At 50.8% G+C, this 19894-nt stretch overlaps 7 protein-coding genes across 8 annotated transcripts; 5 read left to right on the forward strand and 2 right to left on the reverse strand.

The window, feature by feature from the left end:
* Positions 1 to 1877: 1877 nt before the first annotated feature.
* On the forward strand, positions 1878 to 3382 carry AAFC00_002169 (uncharacterized protein; the record flags this gene model as incomplete). Its single annotated transcript, XM_069347722.1, has 4 exons — positions 1878 to 1969; positions 2020 to 2316; positions 2370 to 2637; positions 2786 to 3382. The coding sequence occupies 4 exons, from the start codon at positions 1878 to 1880 to the stop codon at positions 3380 to 3382; spliced, it is 1254 nt and encodes a 417-aa protein (XP_069201530.1).
* Positions 3383 to 4349: 967 nt separating this feature from the next.
* On the forward strand, positions 4350 to 5531 carry AAFC00_002170 (uncharacterized protein; the record flags this gene model as incomplete). Its single annotated transcript, XM_069348499.1, has 2 exons — positions 4350 to 5322; positions 5383 to 5531. 2 exons carry the CDS (start codon positions 4350 to 4352, stop codon positions 5529 to 5531), a joined length of 1122 nt encoding a protein of 373 aa, XP_069201531.1.
* A 344-nt stretch (positions 5532 to 5875) lies between these two features.
* On the forward strand, positions 5876 to 7268 carry AAFC00_002171 (uncharacterized protein; the record flags this gene model as incomplete). The annotated part of the gene is made up of 2 exons (XM_069348500.1): positions 5876 to 6572; positions 6622 to 7268. The coding sequence occupies 2 exons, from the start codon at positions 5876 to 5878 to the stop codon at positions 7266 to 7268; spliced, it is 1344 nt and encodes a 447-aa protein (XP_069201532.1).
* Positions 7269 to 10750: 3482 nt separating this feature from the next.
* Positions 10751 to 12755, forward strand: AAFC00_002172 (uncharacterized protein; the record flags this gene model as incomplete). Its single annotated transcript, XM_069341454.1, has 3 exons — positions 10751 to 10963; positions 11026 to 11130; positions 11211 to 12755. The coding sequence occupies 3 exons, from the start codon at positions 10751 to 10753 to the stop codon at positions 12753 to 12755; spliced, it is 1863 nt and encodes a 620-aa protein (XP_069201533.1).
* Positions 12756 to 13186: 431 nt separating this feature from the next.
* Positions 13187 to 15500, reverse strand: AAFC00_002173 (uncharacterized protein; the record flags this gene model as incomplete). Its single annotated transcript, XM_069341455.1, has 2 exons — positions 13187 to 15279; positions 15368 to 15500. The coding sequence occupies 2 exons, from the start codon at positions 15498 to 15500 to the stop codon at positions 13187 to 13189; spliced, it is 2226 nt and encodes a 741-aa protein (XP_069201534.1).
* Positions 15501 to 15884: 384 nt separating this feature from the next.
* Positions 15885 to 17219, forward strand: AAFC00_002174 (uncharacterized protein; the record flags this gene model as incomplete). Its single annotated transcript, XM_069341456.1, has 1 exon — positions 15885 to 17219. The coding sequence occupies one exon, from the start codon at positions 15885 to 15887 to the stop codon at positions 17217 to 17219; it is 1335 nt and encodes a 444-aa protein (XP_069201535.1).
* Positions 17220 to 17326: 107 nt separating this feature from the next.
* Positions 17327 to 19033, reverse strand: AAFC00_002175 (uncharacterized protein; the record flags this gene model as incomplete). Of its 2 annotated transcripts, none has more annotated exons than XM_069341457.1 (4): positions 17327 to 17520; positions 17626 to 18541; positions 18597 to 18830; positions 18938 to 19033. In XM_069341457.1, the coding sequence occupies 4 exons, from the start codon at positions 19031 to 19033 to the stop codon at positions 17327 to 17329; spliced, it is 1440 nt and encodes a 479-aa protein (XP_069201537.1). The 2 variants fall into 2 exon arrangements, with proteins under 2 accessions (XP_069201537.1, XP_069201536.1); XM_069341458.1 differs by having other exon boundaries at positions 18884 to 19033.
* Between the last annotated feature and the right edge of the window lie 861 nt (positions 19034 to 19894).

Below are 19894 nucleotides of genomic sequence, written 5' to 3' on the forward strand. Positions count from 1 at the left end.
TTCGATTTCGTCGTTCGCGTTCTCAACGCGGACAGTTTGTGCTGGATCTGTTAGGAGGTCGCTTCACGATGCATGCTACTTCATCGAAGATATTTTCGAGAGAGAGCACATCAGGCGTGAACATAGGCTTATAGTGGAATGAGTGAGGTTAGCGAAAAGAAATAAAAAGCCACTGTGAAGCCAGTTATCTAGTGATTAGCCCGTGAAATTGAATTACGACATTAGTACTCGCACTTGTTCTCCTCAATATGCGTGTCATAACTCGGACTCTTCATGTTTGATCCATGCTGCTGAGCTACAACGCATTGCAATTGTCGGATCATCATGTTGCCAGGCTGGACCGTTCGGCAAGTATGAGATTCGTTGTCAGCAAATCTGCTCATTCGTGTAAACCAGACAGCGACTGATGCACATGGCCTTGATCTTGCACAACTGACCCAAGCTCTCCGAGCAGAATTGGGTGTTGTAAATCGCAGCCGCACAGCATGTTTGATGAGGGAGACCAACTGTCGACGATGCTGGAAATAAAGCTTGCGAGTATCCGCTTATATTTAGACTCTGCCTTCGAGACTGGTATAGAGTGCGACCCAGACGACAGTCTCATAAAATATATCATGACCATACCTCGCCCAGGGAGTTGAAAAGGCTCTGACGTTGGGGGGGAATCCTTAAAAGGTGAGCATCGCAAGCTTCGGAGGGACGATTAGTTGAAGTGATAGCGAAGACAGCAGTATATACAAGAAAAGCTGCGAGGCTCCCTTATAAAAACAGACATGAGTTCATGTGCCGCACCCCTACATGCAGGAAAACCTAATGTCAAACATAAAATCATTCGTATATATGAACCCGCTTATCATCGGATGCCGAGGTCATACTGCTATTCGTGCAATGAGTGGTTGGATTGAAATTGGTCTCTCGCTGCGCAAAGCATACCTTAAGTTCACAGGAAACATTGATCTCGTACGCCGATGAGCGAAGAACTCGGCGAACTCGGAATCGTCGAACTCGCAATCACCGCAGGGGGATGAGGTCACAGCAATGTATCTTATGATCGTGTACATGTATAATGTACAGTACTATTATAAACTTTACCACCTTGCCTCAAGCAAAAGACCTACCGTAGCTCCGTAGCTTGAGACCCTCGAGGTGATGTGATGTGCGAAAGGGTCTGTCATTAACTTTGTCTCTCTATATCCTGCTGGATCCTACAAAGCATTCCAGAGTGAGATTGAAGTTTGGACCACCGAGGTTACACACCTCACATTGTGGTATACTAAGGTAAGCTAAGGCAGCGATCAAGGTACTCAGGACAATGACGCTGACCTACTGTATCGGTAGCTACCATCTAGTCGGCACAATTACCGCTACCGAGCCGCACCTCGGGCTGATATTGTTGCCGTAGATCTAATTCCTCATCATCTTGTCGCACATGTCGCAATGTAAGATAGGCAGGTAAGGTAGAGACTCTTATGATACGGAGACTTCTATCTGCATAACTCCGGCTCCAGCATTTGTCGTATGCATAAAACACTCAGCTAGTTGCCGCCCGAAACCCGTTGGTGTCGGCCTATGCTTAGACGACCCGACTCTTCTTCTTCTTCTTCTTCCCACTTCACCATTCTAGGCGGACCTAAGTACGATATACCAGATCGTGGCAATGTAACAGATCTTGCCGCTCGAGCCTTTCCAAGTGTAAGCCTTCTGCAATGTTCTAGCATAGAAAATATGCGTGCACGATTCAGAGGTAGGTCTCATATATAGAAATGGATGTGATTTCGCTCATTCAATTTGCGCCTCTCGCTATCGGTCTTGTACCCCCTATATCCACATTTCCATTGTTACAAAGAAGTGCTGCACATCCTCTTCCGAGGTGAGAGATGAAGCCTCGACGCACGCATATCAAATCGAGAGCAGGATGCCACACATGTCGGCAGCGGCGGATCCGTTGCGACGAGTGCCGGCCTCAGTGGTGAGTACAGCGCGACCTGTCATAAGATGTCACATGCTGAGTATCTCAAGTCTAAATTGTATACGACGTGGTGTACCTTGCGACTATGATGAGGCTGAGTCATCAGCTACGGCCGCCTCACGCTCTGCTCAGGTGGATGGCCCGCCGGCGCAAGCACAGGTGCTGAGCGCAGATGATGTCGAGTTACTGCCGAGTCATCTGATACCACTATTGCAACGGCCAGTGTCGGAACTACCTGGCTTCACGGACGAAGAGAGTTTTCTGGTTCACCACATCCATGATATGAGCCAAAGACTCGAACACAGCGATACCAAAAATGTCGGGTTTTGCACTTCTGTACTCCCGGAGTAAGCATTGTCTTTTACCCATTGAAGAAACATAGCTCACCTTCTCTCGTCAGATTCATTAGAATCGCGTTTTTGGTCCATTTCGTCCGTGACTGCATTTGCGGGATATCTTCGTTTCATCTCGCACTGCTCACCAAATCTAGCTCTATGACATATCTAAGCTACAAATATAGAGCCAAAGCCTTGCAAGGCCTACGAGAAACTTTAGCTTTGACATCGGGTCCTGGGGATGTCGATGCCACTCTTGCGGCCTCGTTCATGTTATCTTGGCAAGCGCCGGACAGCTTTGAATTTTGCCAAACGATGAAAGGAGTGGATCTGGTGAGTGCACTGCTTCGTCCTTCTATATGTCCTTGCTCTGTGATACACGAAGACGCAGAAGGTGTATCGCTTCTCTGACCTACGAGCCCGAGCGAATGGCTATCTGGTCTGCTCTTCACACGTTTACTCAAATACTAACAACCATCAGGCGTTAAAGGAAATGGCTGAACGAAATTATACCTCGCGCCTTCGAGACCTCTGGGGTGTTCTGATACCAGAGTCGCTCGTTGCAGCATCATCATCGCATTCTATAGTACCGTTAGATGCTGCAAGTGTAGCCTTACAAGAGCTACGTAAACACGTCGAACACAATCCTGAGCTCGTTCGCGGTGTCAAGGAGCTATACAATTTTGTCCAAAATATCCGGATAGCTCCGCCTGGAAGGATGCCCGCCGAACAGATACAAGCACTATATCCTGTGAGACTCTGGCTCCCCTGGATCCCGAAGTCTTCATATCTTATTGACAGAAAGGATCCGTCAGTGCTACTGTTTTGCGCCCATTTTCATATGGTCATTGTGGCTATCGGAGGGCTCTTGCCAGTCACGGTGGGCGCGTTCGCCATTCCCAGACGAGCAGAATGTATCATGGTAATCAACACCATTTTGAAGCAGGTACTACCGGAACCTGCTCCAAGCGCAGGTCACAGCCATACAAACAACAAAAGACAAGAATCATTTCGCGAGCTGATGCAAGCGCCCCTAATGTTCGCTAAAGACTTCCAGGCTCGATACTCAAGCACATGAATGTAGCACGCAATCACATTGACTCATATGTTCTCGAAAAACGATCACGTGTAACACACTATTTCACTCATGCAGAAGCTGGCGTATATGTAGAGGATGTCAAATATTCTGGGGGTTAGACGCATTTCTTGAAGGTGGGGGGACGGGGTGGGGGGACTTTTAGGGAAAAGTGTTGGTCGCTAGCAGCGAGTGTGTATCAGTATCACTGTATCTTTGTATGAATATTTCACTTCATTTTGATACAAGCGGAATTGGTTGCCGAGCTTGATGTGATAAGACTGATGCGATGCATCAAGTCGTAACAATCATTCTATAGTAGCAGATGCCAGATGGAGCTTAGCCGCCCAAGCGGATTCTTGAATTACGATTTTGAGATGCGACTACGACGTCAGTAGGTCAAATTGGCCGTGCGAATTCGAACATAATACCACTGACGAACCTTTTGCAAGACGTGAGTACCACCTAACCAGTAAGATGTATGTTCCATCAGATGCTGAGAGTCGAGTGTTGAAGGCTTTCATTATAGTGATTCAGTGACAGGATCTCGCAGCACGTACAAGAAGGCTCGACCTCTTAGTTGTGCGAATCATTGGGCAAGGAGATAATAATTAATCGCAATGACTATTGCGGCATTGCGGCATTGCGGCATTGCGGCCGAAACACAAGATGTGGCTGAGGGCGGTCGTGCGCGCGGATAGATCTCTACCTGTGATCGGTGCTTAGCGTCTCCGCTGACGTCCGGTGATGACGAACGAAAAAACAAGGGGACTTTCCCTATATGCGACCAGAAACTGTTCTTACTACGAGGAATTGTAAAGTTTTCATACCCGCGAAACGGATCGAAATGGATATAGCCACATGGTGAAATATGCATTGCGCAAACTATCTTTAATATCTCCTCTTGTTCGGTCATCCGAGCGCAGCTGGTAAAGCTTGTTCTTCGGCGAAGTCCCATTATAAGGCAAGGATGCATTGGTATCCACTCGGATTGTTACATCCAACCCAGGACTCCACTGAGCTTCAGCGAACTGGATCTCATGTGACTGAGGATGGTAGGGTGGACCTCTCCTTTCCTCGTCATATACATCTCAAGGAAAGAAAGGAAAAGCAGGTAGAGGAAGATGGCGGTGGCGTCGAACGTAAACAGGGTAGACGGACGGTCAGACCGAGGAAGAAGGACTTCCATCCACCAGTTTTGGAAGAATACGCATGTGTACCGCGCATGAACATCGCTATACTAATCACAGGGTCGCGTGGAGATGTGCAGCCATTCATCGCGCTTGGCCAGATACTACAAAAGCCACCCTACAATCATCGTGTACGTCTGGGTACACATCCCGTCTTCAAGGACTTTGTGGAAGAAAATGGCCTTGAGTTCTACTCTATTGGCGGCGACCCAAGTAAACTCATGGCTTTCATGGTGAAAAATCCAGGCATCATTCCAAGTTTTGACTCTATCAAGGCGGGAGATGTTGGTGCGCGCAAGGCCGAATTGGCAGAGATGATGGAAGGGGCCTGGAAGGCATGCACTGAACCTGGCGATGGCATTACGAAAATCGATCTTGGCGCCTATCTGCATGATGAGGACATTTTGCTATCCTTACCGCCGCCTTTTGTGGCGGATGCGATCATTGCAAATCCGCCGACTTACGCACATATACATATCGCAGAGAAACTAGCGATACCGTGTCATATGATGTTCACAATGCCATGGTCGCCTACTCGCGCCTTTCCGCATCCACTTACTAATGTGGACGCAAGCAAGGTTGACAATCCGGGTCTTGCCAATCTACTCAGTTACAAGCGTATGGAGTTGTTGACTTGGGAAGGCCTGAGTGATATCACTAATCACTTTCGAGAGAAGACTCTGAATCTTGATGCTGTCAGTCCTCTCTGGGGACACAGACTGTTTCCCAAGCTGCGCATACCCTTCACATACTGTAAGTACGCTGCACAAGATAATGCTCGGCTATAAAAATCGCTAATATTCACACCGGCAGGCTGGTCAGAGGCACTAATCCCAAAGCCTTTAGATTGGGGATCGCACATCAGCATCGCCGGCTTCTTTTTCTTCCATTGGCCTCAAGCTATAAACCAGATCCCGAACTCCAGGCGTTTCTGGATGCAGGCCCTCCCCCGATTTATGTAGGGTTCGGTAGTATCGTTGTAGATGACCCGGAAAGCTTGACTGAACTGGTATTCGAGGCTATAGAATCAGCCGGAGGTACTGTACATCATCGCTCTCAGATGTGATCTACTGCTGACATGTGTTTTCTAGTGAGGGCTTTAGTGTCGAAAGGATGGGGCAACGTGGGTGGCAGTAAGCCTCCAAAGAATGTCTTTCTTCTTGGCAATGTGCCACACGATTGGCTTTTCCCACGAGTATCAGCTGTAGTCCATCATGGAGGTGCTGGAACGACGGCCATTGGCATTGCATTAGGAAAGCCTACCGTAATCGTGCCATTCTTCGGAGACCAGCCGTTTTGGGCCAGTATGGTATACAAAGCTGGCGCAGGCCCTGAGGCAGTACCGTTCAAAGAACTTACTGCTAAAAAGTTGGCTCAGAACATCACTAAGGCTCTGCAGCCTGAAGTGCAGGAACGAGCACACGAATTGGCAGCTAAAATCAAGGGAGAAGATGGCCCTAGGAAGGCTGCAAAGATTTTCCACGAGACGCCGCAGATGAGGAACATTGCCTGCTTTCTCTGCCCAGATCACGTAGCAGTGTGGAGAGTGAGGAGGACCAACATCCAACTTAGCTCATTGGCAGTCGCTGTCCTGATCACGAGAGGAAAGCTAAATCCCCGACAACTCAAACTGGCGAGACACAACAGGTGGTATGTGGAGGAGGGAAGCCAGGATCCTATCACCGGTATGATTGGTGCATTCACTTCCACTGCCACCGGTTTGATGAATGATGTCGACGACTATGCCCATGATATCTCAAGGCACAAAGGGCGATCACGCAAAGCCTCGATACGCTCGTCCATGCAAAACGAATTGGACGAGAGGCATCGACGTAGCGCATCTACGTCATCGCGCTGGGCTTCCATGGAAGAGTCCCGCGATGGCCTCGCCACCCCATCAAGACAGAGCGAGCAGACCCATCGTCGTAAGATCAGCAAAGGCGAGCATTTCGTGACTGCCAGTGGCGAGTTCATCGATTCCTCACTAACACATGTCGCTAAGCGTAAGTGTTGTCCCCTGCTTGAGGTCGTATATTACTAACGATGTGACAGTACCTGTCGCGATGTTATATAACCTGGCTAATGGTTTCCACAATGCGCCAGCACGGCTTGGAGACAAGACAGTACGCTTGCGCGATCCGATCACCGGTGTTCTCTCTGGCATGAAGGTTGGTGGCAAGGAGCTCGTTTTCGGAACATATGACGCGTTCTCTGGTATTCTTACGCAGCCCTATTTCGGTCTCCAGGAGGGCATTCATGGACAACATGGGGGCGCAGCAGCCGGTATGGCTAAAGGCGTTGGACTTGGCTTCGTTGGCCTGGTCTTCAAGCTTCCTGCTGCAATCATAGGACCCTTGGGCTATAGCTGTAAAGGAATAGAGAGATCGATGCAGAAGTGGTGGAGCGGTACTGATCAGCTTACCGGGGATGAAGTTGCAGCTATATTGAAGGCAAAAGACGAGATCAAGCAGGTGGGGCTGTCCGATGATGCAAGCGAGCACTCAGCGCAGGTGTTCTGGAACGAGGCCAAAGGTGCAGGAGTTGGCAAACGCATGGTTGAGAGGAGAGTTTGGCAAGGTTATAGAGAAGTCCGAGAGCTGAGGAACATAGCAGAGGGCGCAAAGATAGAAGAAACGATCATGCAGAGATGGACGAAACTTGAAGTAGATGAGAATTTTTTGGCGGAATTGATGACTTGATTAGAATTTATTAGGTAGGTATATACCCAGGGGCAAGCGCAGCGGCGCAGAATGGCGAAATGGGATTTTCGTTCTGCAATTTGCGAGTATGATGATCATAAAAGGTCAGACCTTCCTTTTCTTACGTTGAGGTGTAGTATCTATGCTCTGCTCTTCCTTGCTTTGCGGAGGAACTAACACTGGGTTCTTTGGCAAGCGCTTGCTCAGGATCAAGTAGCTGGCCTCTTTGACAATCCCACCTCTGAAGAATCTAGGTCTCGGGCTACATTCATCGACTTCATAGCCTAGCTTCGCGTACATAGCCCTTGCTTTCTCATTGCAACGGAAAACAGTAAGCATAACCTTTTGCATGCCGGCACGAATCGCAATGGTTTCCGTGATATTGAACAAGACTCTGCCAAGTCCCTGACCCCTCGAAGCCTCTTTAAGATGGATCTCGTAAACATAGGCAACATCTTGGTTTTCTTCAATCGTCAACATGAACGACATGAACCCTATGATGCTTGGGTCTTTTGCGAGGAGAGGAGATGCAGAGTCGCGGTCTGGTCCTACACTTGTCGTTTTGACCTGGGCTTCAGACCCGTCTGAGTGCTGTATGTTGATTGTTGGTTCTTCATTTCTGCGCACAAGCAAATAACGCATCTCTGGTTCGCGCATCTCGGTTCTCTTGTGCGCCGGCCGCCATCCGATGGGACTGCTTTCATAATCGCTACGACTGGTCTGTGTGATCAGGCTGAAACATGCTTCTAGTTCTGCGTTGGTGGTCTGCTCTGTATTGGGTTCACCAGAAGGACTAGATCTTGACGATTTACTTGCAGTACTCTGGGTGTTCTTGAAAGTAATGTTATATGTATCGCTCTGGATATCGTGCTTCGCGTGGTATTTCAGAAGTTCGTCAGGCACATAAGCTGACTTGAACTCGGTGAAAGACAACGCATTGGCTCTCTCGACATTTTCATGAGGTTTTCGCATTGCTGCCTCGGAGCTATTTGACTATTGACAAAAAGAGCCTGCAATGATGACGAGATGTCTTTAACAAGTTACTGCAAGACGCCCTCCTTTTGAGATTCGCACGAAGAACCCGGAACAATCAACACACCATATCGGCCGTGACCATTGCTCCATAGCTGAATTCCATTGGTGGGTGTTGATAGATATCTCCCGACTTCCACCGATCCACCGAAGAAGGACGACGCGTCGATGCGCGGTGCTCGCTTGATATCGCCAAATTTAGAAACAGATTTTGCTTCGTTTGCACTTTCTGCTGGTAATCCACCTAACTACCAAAGAAGGGTACTCAGATCACAGTACTATACCAATCATCAGGCATTTGTACAGCACAACGTAGGGAGGAATCTTCCGCAGTCCAATTCTTGTTTGTGAATCGTCACAATGCATCCGACGAGTGTCCGGTGCATCAGCTGCACTCAGCGGTGCTTTGCTAAGATTTCCACGGGCAAGTCTCTACGAGACAAGGGACCAGTACTGAGTCTTGAACATGTAATGCAATAAATAACCCGCCTAACCTCAATCTCGGATCTAATCAAACGTAGTTCCTGCAAAGAAAACGAGCAGTATCTTTATATCGTGATATCATGCGTTCAGTCAAAAGTGCGATTGCATTTGCCACCGTCTCGCCGCCCTTCTACACTACTCACTAATACTCGATATGAATTATAGGGATACCGCCATCATCGACTAGGTCTGAATTGCGAGAATTCGCCCGAGCTGAGTTCGAGCAGCACAAGGAAGTTCATGATATATCACATATCAGATACCTCATATCCACCGGCCGTACGCAATTCGATAGCATGCGGCGTTACATCGAAGAGCAAGCAGCCTAAATTTGCCTAGCTCACTTGTGTCGGATACATGTTCCACGCACTCATTCAAGCGTCTCTTACTCGAGATACCAATATGGCTGGACTGCCGTCTACTAGGGACTTTCCGGAGGTCTTATCTGCCCCTGCTCTGTATCTTCAAAGTTGAGGAAATCCAGGCTATTACCATTGCATTACTTGGGAGATTAGACCGGGGCCTACTGGACTGCTAACACGCCCACTAGAGGCGGCATATACGTCCAATGTTGTCTCGCTCGTACGCGCTGGCAGCATGATATAGCCAACCTTATGGATCAGGTAGAAAGGACACGGGCTGTCAAGTCTCGCTGACCTCCATATTTCCCTGGTCTCACCGTTTTGCTTGTCAATCCCGAGATCGCGGGAACCATTGTTCCTACCTATCATCGCACATGGTCTTGCGACATGTACGCCGAGAAGTGGTTTGATGACCATAGTTTTAAGAGATACATGTGGCTTTCGACACCTCATACTAAGATACACATCGCTTACTGGTGAATCAAAGTGGCTTGGTATATCGAATGCGCTTGCTCACAGGGTCTGGTATTACTTTGATCCTTTGAAAGGCAAACAAATATCAGATTAAGGAGGGAAATACCAGCTTAGTTGGCGATGGCTGTGTGTTGGATAACCATGGTTTGATCCGGGATTGATAGAAGTAGACGTCTATGTCATATCTGAACATACCGCCTTTTGCCTTTAACAGAAAAAGCTCTCTATTATATTATCTGAAACCTGGCTGGTGTCTAGAAAAGAAAACGTATCGTGTGTGGAAAAGTGTGACTAGCTCGTTTCTTGCAACATAAAACCATAGCTTCAGAGTGCTTGCAACGATCCGTTTGCTTTGCAAGCTCTAAATACATGCCCAATAACACATCGTAACCATATGTGCTGCACAAGTGCTATACAGAGTGCTATATACAAGGCAAGGTTCTGTAGGACAAAACATGAGAACCCGAACAGGCAGGTAGTTCGAGCTTTGCCCCTCGCATGAGGCAGGTGTGAAGCGGACACCAGGGTCTCCATGCGATTTGAACCTCTAACAATAACGCATCGCTTTCTGTTCTCTCTGTCAGCCACACTATCAACGATACAGTCTGAAATGGCATTGGCAAAGGTCGGTTTACATTCGGACGTACGGCTATACGTGCTCTTCGCAATAAAACATATCATACGACAGCAGACATATCCATCTGATAGGCAGAGGAGCTCTCGTACAGTAAGCCATAATGGCGCAAGATCGCGATATCCGCTCTAACGAACCTTATTGGGTGCAAAACGTGGAGATCTTTCCACACTTTCTTCGCAAGTGCCTAGGAGATACTGCTGAGTTGTAGGGGTGCGCATTGTGGCCCCTCAATCGATACAGACAAGTCAAGGCTTGGGTTCTTTGAGGTCTTGTGATTTCTTAGGTTGGTGTTGCGTATGGTACATTTATCTACCCCTCCTCTGTCTTCACTTTGTATACTTCGCTACACCCCACTAGTGTTTATACACCTTGTATACCCTTGCAAGCTCGCGGCATAAAGGTCGAGGTCTAGCATTGTGATTGTCTCTAGCATTGTAATAGATCTTGAGTTCCGAGGCAAAAGTGCAAATAGAGCGTGCAATTAGATAAAGAACATGGCACCTTACCTTGCGGACACAGTAGACGTAGATAATAAAGAGCCACCAAATGAGGCCCAGGAGACGTCCACACACGAGCCGACACTCGAACTTGCGGACTCGTTCACGCCTGTGGATGGGTCTACAGAAACAGAGGAGCAATGGGTATATCCATACCCAACCGACTTCAAGCTCAGCGAACACCCAATTGACGAGCAGAGGGAATTGGAGGTGAGTCTTATACACAGGTCTTCGCCACCAAAAGAAATGACAAGTTGATAAGTGGACAATAGATTGCTATTATTGGCGCTGGTCTTGCAGGAGTGCTAGCTGGTATTTTGTTGCCAATCAAGGTGCCTGGTGTAAAGTTCACTATTATTGAGAAAAATGCCGATGTGGTGAGTAGTATCATACCCTGAGTCTGCGGGAGATATATTTTGTCTCCTCCTTTCGCAATCTGTACTGATGCAATTGGCAGGGGGGAACGTGGTTTGAGAACGTATACCCAGGGGTTCGATGTGACATTCCTGCACACGTCTATCAGTCAACATTCGACCCAAACACTCAATGGAGCGAAGCGTTCGCTCAGGGCAAGGAAATCCATGCCTACTGGTCCGGACTGGCCAAGAAGTACAACGTCTACGAGAAGACACGCTTCAACCAGAAGGTGACAGGCTGTCATTGGCGACCGGAAAGCACCAAATGGGAGGTCAACATCCAAAACCTCGAAACAGGCGGCGATGTCAAAGAGACTTACGATCTGATCATTCCGTCAATTGGCCACTTCAACGATTGGAGACTACCTGATTATGAGGGGATGAGTGAGTACAAGGGCCTTTTGAGGCATGCATCAAACTGGGACCCGAACTTCGATCCCGCTGGTAAACGCATCGCTGTCATCGGTAATGGTGCTTCTGGCATTCAGCTCCTTCCCGAACTACAAAAGGTAGCACAGCATATCGACCACTATGCACGCTCGAGAACGTGGATTGCAGGATCGCTAGGCGGTCTCGACAGACAGGCACAGGCGATGCCATACTCGCCAGAACAGCTCGAAGACTTTGCGGACCCAGATAAATACACAGCCTTCCGCAAAGGGCTGGAGAACACGTACTGGAGCACATTCGAGAAACAGATCCGCGACTCGGACGCAAGTCGCAAAGCAGCCGCGCACTTCAAGCATCTCATGGCCGAAAGACTCAAAGAGAAGCCCGAGCTCCTCGACAAGATCGTGCCCAACTTTCCTCCCAACTGTCGTCGCCTGACTCCCGGACCCGGCTACCTCGAGGCCCTGACAAAGCCCAACGTCGCCTACATAACCGACCGCATCTCACACTTCACCGCCAACGGCATCGTAACATTAGACGGAGAGGAACGAGCCGTGGACGCAGTCATATGCGCCACAGGCGCCAACGTCGACTTCGCGCCTCCCTTCCCTATCGTAAACGACACAGGCATCGATCTCTCCCTCGCCTGGCGGCCCGAAGGTCTCTACGGCTTCCCATACAGCTACATCGGGTTCGCGACCCCCGGCTTCCCGAACCTCATCCACCTGCACGGACCGAACGCGCACGGCACAGCAGGCACAGTAACGCACAGCATCGAGACGCAACTCGGCTACATCGCCAAACTACTGCGCAAGTTCCGCACACAGGGCATCAAGACAATCCAGCCGTCCAAGGCCGCCACAGACGACTTCATAACCTACTGCGACGCCTTCTTCCCGCGCACCAACCTGTCGCAGAACTGCAGCAGTTGGGCCAACGGACGTCGACCCGGCGCGCGTATTCATGGCTTGTGGCCTGGCTCGCAGTCGCATAGCACGTTTGTCAAACGGGAGCCTAGATGGGAGGATTGGGAATATGAGTACTTGAGGCCGGAGAATCGGTTTGCGTACTGGGGGAATGGGTGGACGAAGAAGGAACTCGAGGCAGGCAGCGATTTGACGCAGTTTTTGAAGAGGGAGGCTGTCACGGGCGAGTTGGATCTTAGGGACTTGCATGAGCGATGGTGGGATATGTAGACGCGTCAAGGATTGGATCAGCAAGTGATTGTGCTGCTGTCTGCATGGCTGGCTAGCGGGGAGGAGAGGCGGGTGTGTTAACATTCGCTGTCCGGGAAACACCAAGAAATATATGAGAAAAGATGTTTTCGAAACCTGATCATCATTTGGATAACTTTCCACATTTTGTTGCGGCCAAGAGCTACCAGGGTGCTATACAACGGCCTTGACAGAGCGGCTGATTGGAACTGCTACTGCTACTTCTATTTTTGTCTGAGAGTTACAAGCAAAAAGACAAACTCCATGTAAATGCAAGAAACCAGAACACAGACAACAACACGTACATGCCCTTACATCAGGTAGAAGCAAAATAGATCTCAGTCGATTGCTAAGAAGTAGAGGAAAAGTCCACAAGGACCCCAACAAAATACCCCAGAAGTCCGTCTACCTTTTTACTTTTGCTGCTGCTTCTCGAGCTTTCTCCTCTTGGACCTCAACTTCTCAGCCTCTGCATCCCGCTTGTTGTTCGAGTAGGTCATCTTCTCAAACACCTTGCGTTTGCGCCTCGACATCATCATCTTCTGCCTCTCGACCTCTTCGTCCTTTTCCTTGCGGGCCTTGTCCATCTTCTTACGCGCTTGCTCGCCTTCCTTTTTCTTGAGCGCTTTGCCGGGGGTCGAGCCCGCGTCGGTCTTGTTGGTGCTGACTGTTTGGCCCTTGGCTTCGGCTTCGAGTTCGCGCTGGTGCTGGCGTGCTGCCGCTGCGTCGTCGTCATCATCGTCCGATGAGGCGTCTTCTTCGAATCCGTCAAAGGCTTCGTCGGCTTCTTCCTCCTCTGACTCGTCGTCTTCGTCTTCCGAGTCGGCGAGCTCGACGTCCATGCCCTCGCCTGATGCGATGTCCTTGCGGCTCTTGGCCAGGTACTCCTTCTCCTTGGCCGCCTTCTCCTTGGCCTCCCTGTACTCGGCGGGTGTCATGCTGCGGACGTTCGACGACGGGTCTTCTTCTTCTTCTTCTTTTTCTTCTTCGTCGGCGGAGGCGGCCTCGAGCTCTTCCATGTCCTCATCGTCAACCTCTTCGTCGCTGACGTCGGCGCCTGCTGCGACGGCCTCGCCCTCGGCCTCCTGTTCGGCAAGCGGCTTGGTGGGGTCGTACTCGCCCTTGCGAGCCTTGACCCACGGTGACAGGTGAGGGGGCAGGGCAGCGCCAGGGGCGTACAGGTCTGGGCGGAGAAGACGACCGGCGTTGATCGAGTCCCACACCCACTGTGGCTGGACGTAGATGCGACCGGGCACTCTCTCGCCAGGTCGTAGACGACCCTTCTGAACGGCGTTTTGCGTCTGCTCCTCGTCTTCGTCGGGAACAGCTGGTAGGGGCAGGTCGGGTCTGTCGACAATCTGATGCGTGATGCGACGGTCGGACTCGTCGTTTGTGTAGGCGCCAGGGCCGAGGATGGCATCCCAAGCGAGACGATTGCAGCCGAAAGAGCGGAGGATGAACTCGAGAGGAGCACGGGGGGTTTCGCGGGAGAGGAAGATGGTCATGTCGCTGAACAAAGTGGATGCGGTGGACTGGGAGAGACCGGTGGGCTGGTAAAGCTGATCAGCGGACTGATCGACAGTCTCGAACTTGTCAAGACCATCTGCATTAGTGGTGGTCTCGTCGCCGTTCTCGGCCTCAACAGTGGCTGAAGACGAGGGCAGCTCGTTCGCAGTCGCGTAAGAGGATGTGGGCTCCTCCTGAGAGGCAGCCGGGCCGGACAGAAGCTTGTCAGCCTCGGCCTGTGCCTTCTGTGAGATCTGCTTCTGGGCGCCGTCTTGTGTGGTGGCTGGTGCATCGCCGCTGATGGCGGCCTGGTTGGCACCCTGGATAGTGAAGGCAGTCAACTCGGCACCCTGCTCGTCGCTCTGAGCATTGAACTTGGGCGGGTAGACGAGACCAGCCGAAGTGTAGAGTCGGTAGTTGACAAAGCCAAGGAGAGTGGTGTAGAAGTCGACGAAGGTGGCCATGATTCTGAAGTCGACATCTCCCGTGACTCTTTGCACAAACTTGTAAGGGACCAACCACAGGATATCCTGGCCCTGGATGGTGGCTTGGTAATAGATGCCCTTGATGGAGAGGAAACTCTTCCGTAGGCTGTTGGTGCGGATGAGGTAGTGCTCAAACTCGAGACACAGACGCTGGCAGAGCTGGATGGTCTTGGAGGAAACGTTCTCGGTGGCGGGAAGGTTGGCGAAGAGGAACAACATGCTGAGGCAGTCGTCGAGATCGCGCAGGGCATCGACAAAAGTGGGATATCGCTCCTTGATGACATGGTCGAGAGTGATGCGCGGCGTCAGCGTCTTCTCCATGCGCGCAGCATCGCCAATCTCATTGCGGCCGAGTGCCCTGCTGATCTTCTTGCCCAGCGCCTTGTGGTCGCGGTACTTGGCCAGCAGAGGCTCATGCAGGAGGAATTGGATGTCTCGTGTGTAGTAGAAGGTGGTGCTGGGGGTGCTGTTCTTGGCTGCCTTGCGCTTGTTGCGCGGCTCACGTGGGTAGATGCCTGGAAAGAGAGGGTAAAAGATCAGTTTTTTGTTCTTCTGCTTTCTTTCATTTCTTTTTCAGTGAAATCCAATGGATCTTGAACATACCCTTGAAGATACATAATCTTCTGAAATCAGGAAGAGAGATCTGTAGCTTGCGGACTGCCTGGGTACGCGTGATATAATTCTTCGCGTTACCCTTCTTGGCCTCCTTCTTGTTGCCCTTCTTCTGCGACACCATTGTTGCGTCGGTGGTGTTGATGGAAAATCAACAGGACGGATGTCTTATATAAAATATATGAGAGAAATCGAGAAATAAGAAAATCTGGAGTTGTTATGGCAATTCATGCGTCTTTCCTCAGACTTTCCTCTGACCGCCCGCTGTTTTCATTGCGCTACTTCTCGAAATGGACGTAGCTCCCGCTGTTGCCGCGAAGCTTAAATGCGGAGTCTGGACTTGGCCTCGGCCATGACCCCCGAGATTTACATATATATTTACTCCATCTCGTGTTTACAGCTACTCAAGGCAATGTACGCTAGATTTGTACACCTTCTGTAGCTCATCGTCACTCGTTGCTTTTCTCTGGACACACAGAAAGGCTATGCTGCCGATTCCTGCGCTCAAATGTCATCCCTCACACAAACACAGCAGAAGGCGCTGCTCTTCGCATCCGCTGCCGCTCTGCGTCTCTTACTGGCCGCAGCGTTCCCGACCCTGCCCCCTCTCTTGACCGGACGCGTCGAGTTGTCTACGCCTGTGAACAGCTTCAAGAGATTGCAAGAGGGCCTTTTCCTCTACGACAATGGCTTGTCCCCATACGATGGAGGTCTCTTCCACCAGGCTCCTCTTCTGCTCCCTCTCTTCTCCCTCTTGCCGGATCCTGCCACATATCCCTTGTTCACCATCCTTCTCTACACCATCCTCGACCTTGCCGCTGCCCAGGCCCTGATTGACATCGCCCAGTCTGCTCAAGCATCACTATCTCGCTTCTATTCTTCCCCTCGAAAACACCTGGCTCTGGCTCCAATCTACGTCGCCGCTGCATATCTGTTCAATCCTTTCACGCTCCTGACCTGTCTGGCCCGACCCACATCCGTCCTCGGAAATCTTTTCACGTTGCTGGCCATTTCAAAGGCATGCGCCGGCGCGCCTATCACTTCGGCCTTCTCCTTGGCTCTGGCGAGCTACGTGTCTCTGCACCCACTGTTGCTGGCACCCCCTCTCACCATCCTCTGCTACGATGTTGTCTCTGCCCGATCCACCGCTCAAAGCTCTGATGAAACCCCTGCCAAACAAACGCAGTCGCCATCTGCAGCACAAAGGTCGTTGGCAGCCTTCGCTACACGTCAAACCATCACTCTGGCACTCTTCATTGCTCTGCTATTTGTCTTGTCCTTCGTCCTGACTGGCCAGAGCTGGTCGTTCCTTGCATCCGTGTATGGTACTCGACTTCTCCTCCCTGATCTGACACCAAATGTCGGGCTCTGGTGGTACTTCTTCATCGAAATGTTCGACAGTTTCCGCGCCTTCTTCCTCGCCGTCTTCTGGCTGCACATGGCTGCTTACTCGCCCGCTTTGACCATCAGGCTACGACGACAGCCACTGGCCGCCGTCATGCTACTCATTGGCGTCTTCGCCATCTTCCAGCCCTACGCCAATGTTGGTGATGCCGGCTTGTGGCTATCGGCGCTGACTGTCTTCGCCCATTTGGCTGATCTGTCGCGTTACCCCTTCCCCGCTCTGTCTGCTCTCCTCTACACCACCTTTCTCGCCCCGGCCTTTTACTACTTGTGGATCTACGCCGGGAGCGGCAACGCAAACTTCTTCTATGCCATCACGCTCGTCTGGTCACTAGCTCTGAGCGTGCTTTTAGGCGACTTCTTGTACGCAGTACTGAGAGACGAATGGGAGCTGGAACGACCCGAGATGAAAGGCAGACGCGACGTCGCCAGGATATGAGATGACGAATCCTGACTAGTCGACCGGAAATAGATATTCTACCATCAAGCAAGCACTGCTTTTTACTACAATGACATCTGACAAGCCAAACACAACCCTTACGAAGCTCAAGGCTCATACGGCGAAACAGCCCGCTTACCACTGATGACTTCGGCTTCCCCGTTTTCCTTGACGAGGTAAATGTCTTCGTGTCGCACACCGAAGCGACCTTCGAGGTAGATTCCCGGCTCCGCTGTGAAGGTCATGCCAGGTCGAAGCAGCGTTTCGTGGTTGCCTTTGTTGAGATACGGAGATTCGTGAGCTGTGCGAGCCAATTAGCACATAGATCCAACAGAACAGGCATGCGCGCTTGTGTCGACGAAAATGACGCAAAACGGCGACATGCTGCAAGCATATTTGTTCTCACCTTTGATTCCGATACCATGACCAAGCCTGTGGGTGAAGGTCCCTTCATAGCCCGCGTCATCGATTACCTTTCGTGCCGCAACATCCACGCTGGCTGCGGTGCTGTTTGGCATAAACATCTTTCCAGCTTCAGTTTGCGCTTGCAGCACAATATCCCACACCTTGAGCTTCTCGGCATGTAGCTCTGCGGCCTCCTTTGAAGGCGTTGCCGAAGCCACTCCTAGTGCATTCAGTGTTTTGGTTGTCAACGACTTGGCAGGAGGATCAATGAAGAAGCTGCGGCACACATCCGACGAATATCCCAGATAGTGGTATCCTGCATCGATGAGGATCATCGTCTCATGAGTCAGGACCTTGCCTCCGGTGGCAAATCCGCCATGAGGCAGCGCCGCATTCTCTTCCGCCAAGACGATGTTGAAAAAGAGGTCGAACCCGATACTTTGCATGGTTCGATCGAGAATCTCAATTACCTCGGTCTCTGTCATACCGGGCTGGAGACACGGACGCATGGCGCGGATGCCCTCTATCGTACCAGTATTGACCGCTCGGAGCAGCTCGACCTCCGCAGGGGTCTTGGTCTGACGCACAGCTTCGACTTCGCCTCCCAGACCCACGGTTTCAAATCCGTTGGCGTCGAGACCACGCACCAGAAAGTCACGAATTTCTTCATCGACCATGAGCTTCACATCATCACGTCCAGAGAAAAGCTGCTCTCTGAGCGTGGCGTAGGGATTCCAGTGTTCTTCCCAGGTGATGATGTCTAGTTCGCCTTGAGAGGGGATGCCCAACATTCGCACTCTACCAGCCTCAAAGGACGGGGCCAGGAAAGACGTCTTTGCCTTGACATGCCCGGTGGTAGAATTGATTGAAGGCTCTACAATCATGAGGAAAGGACGCTCCTCGGGCTCCCAGGGTTCCTGCAGGCTGGTTAGCACGCACGCTTCTTTGAAGAGTGGGCAGATCACTTCATACCCAGTCGCGCTGCGAGATGTTTGCATAGTACTGGAAGGTGTACCCCGGCTCTAGAACAAAGCCATCGACTCCAGAAACATGCAGAGCGCGAGCTAGGTTGTCACGTCGGCTAAGAAACTCCTCTGCCTCGATCGGTCGAGCATTCTCAAGGAAATAGAGGTTCTGGTTTAGATTATCGATCGAGCACTGTAGCGCCCGCTCTGAGCGGCTTGCAGGTTGGAAGATGTGGTGTTTCTGTTAAAGATCAATTCATATGTCGTGACTGTAACATTCCATGGACGACTAACAAAAAGCCATGTGATGTATAGCAATGACCAAGTAGCTGCAATAGCCATACGGACCTTCGAACCCAGTCCAGCTCGAGGTCCGACATCGGCCCTCGACCACGATGGTCGATAGCCAGAAGCCGACTGCTGCTGCTGCTCTTTCTCACTCATCGCTGCGTGCTCTGCGCTGTACACCTGCAATGCAACTCTGTCTGCACAGGGTCAAGGCAAGGTACAATCAGCGACTGAATCAGAAAGGCTTCTAGACCAATAGTGTAGAAGGAAGAGAGGTTTCTTATCTACTGTGTACGTTTATCCCACATACCGATAGATCTACTCGGCACTGTTGCATTGGTGCAAAAGGTACGATACGGAGAGTCCCTAGCGGGCAGTCTGATCCGGCTATATTAAAATCGCCCTATCAGCTGTACCTTAGTCTGCTTCGAACTACCGACGCGCCCCATCGATCGGCCAACTACTGTACCTACGATTTGGTGTAGATTTCGAGACTTGATACTTTCTTTGAGAGCATCTTGTTACTTGTGATCGGGCTTGGGATCTGCGGTCATGTGTATCGTAGCACTCGCTCAATTACGAATATTGGAATTATATGTACGGTACCTAGGTATAGAGCATGTGCGTCTGAACGGTCTCTGTCCACTCGTCTGCACGATAAGGTGATAGCACGCAGACGGGCTAGATTCGTAGAGTTAGGCTGATCTCTGATTGCATCTTATATGCTACATGGAAGCAAGAGAAACACAGGACGAACAGGCCGCCTTCTTCAGCATGTTTCGATAGGGCAAACTTTCCCGCTAATTTGTTATCGACCGGCGGCGTCACACTGCTCTCCATCTCGCGGTTACCTATCCTCTTAGCTCGACATTGACATGATACCCACGACTATCGCCGGCAGGTGACATGCGACGGTGGCAATGGTCGAAAAGGCCAATGTTCTACAAAATGGCCTCCTCTCCTTCCAGGTTTCCTTGTGGGACACCCCCGCACTAAGGTCGACATCAACTCAGGAAA

This window comes from Neodothiora populina, assembly GCF_041146345.1.
Source record: "Neodothiora populina strain CPC 39397 chromosome Unknown canker_contig_14, whole genome shotgun sequence".
Lineage (NCBI taxonomy): Eukaryota > Fungi > Ascomycota > Dothideomycetes > Dothideales > Dothioraceae > Neodothiora > Neodothiora populina.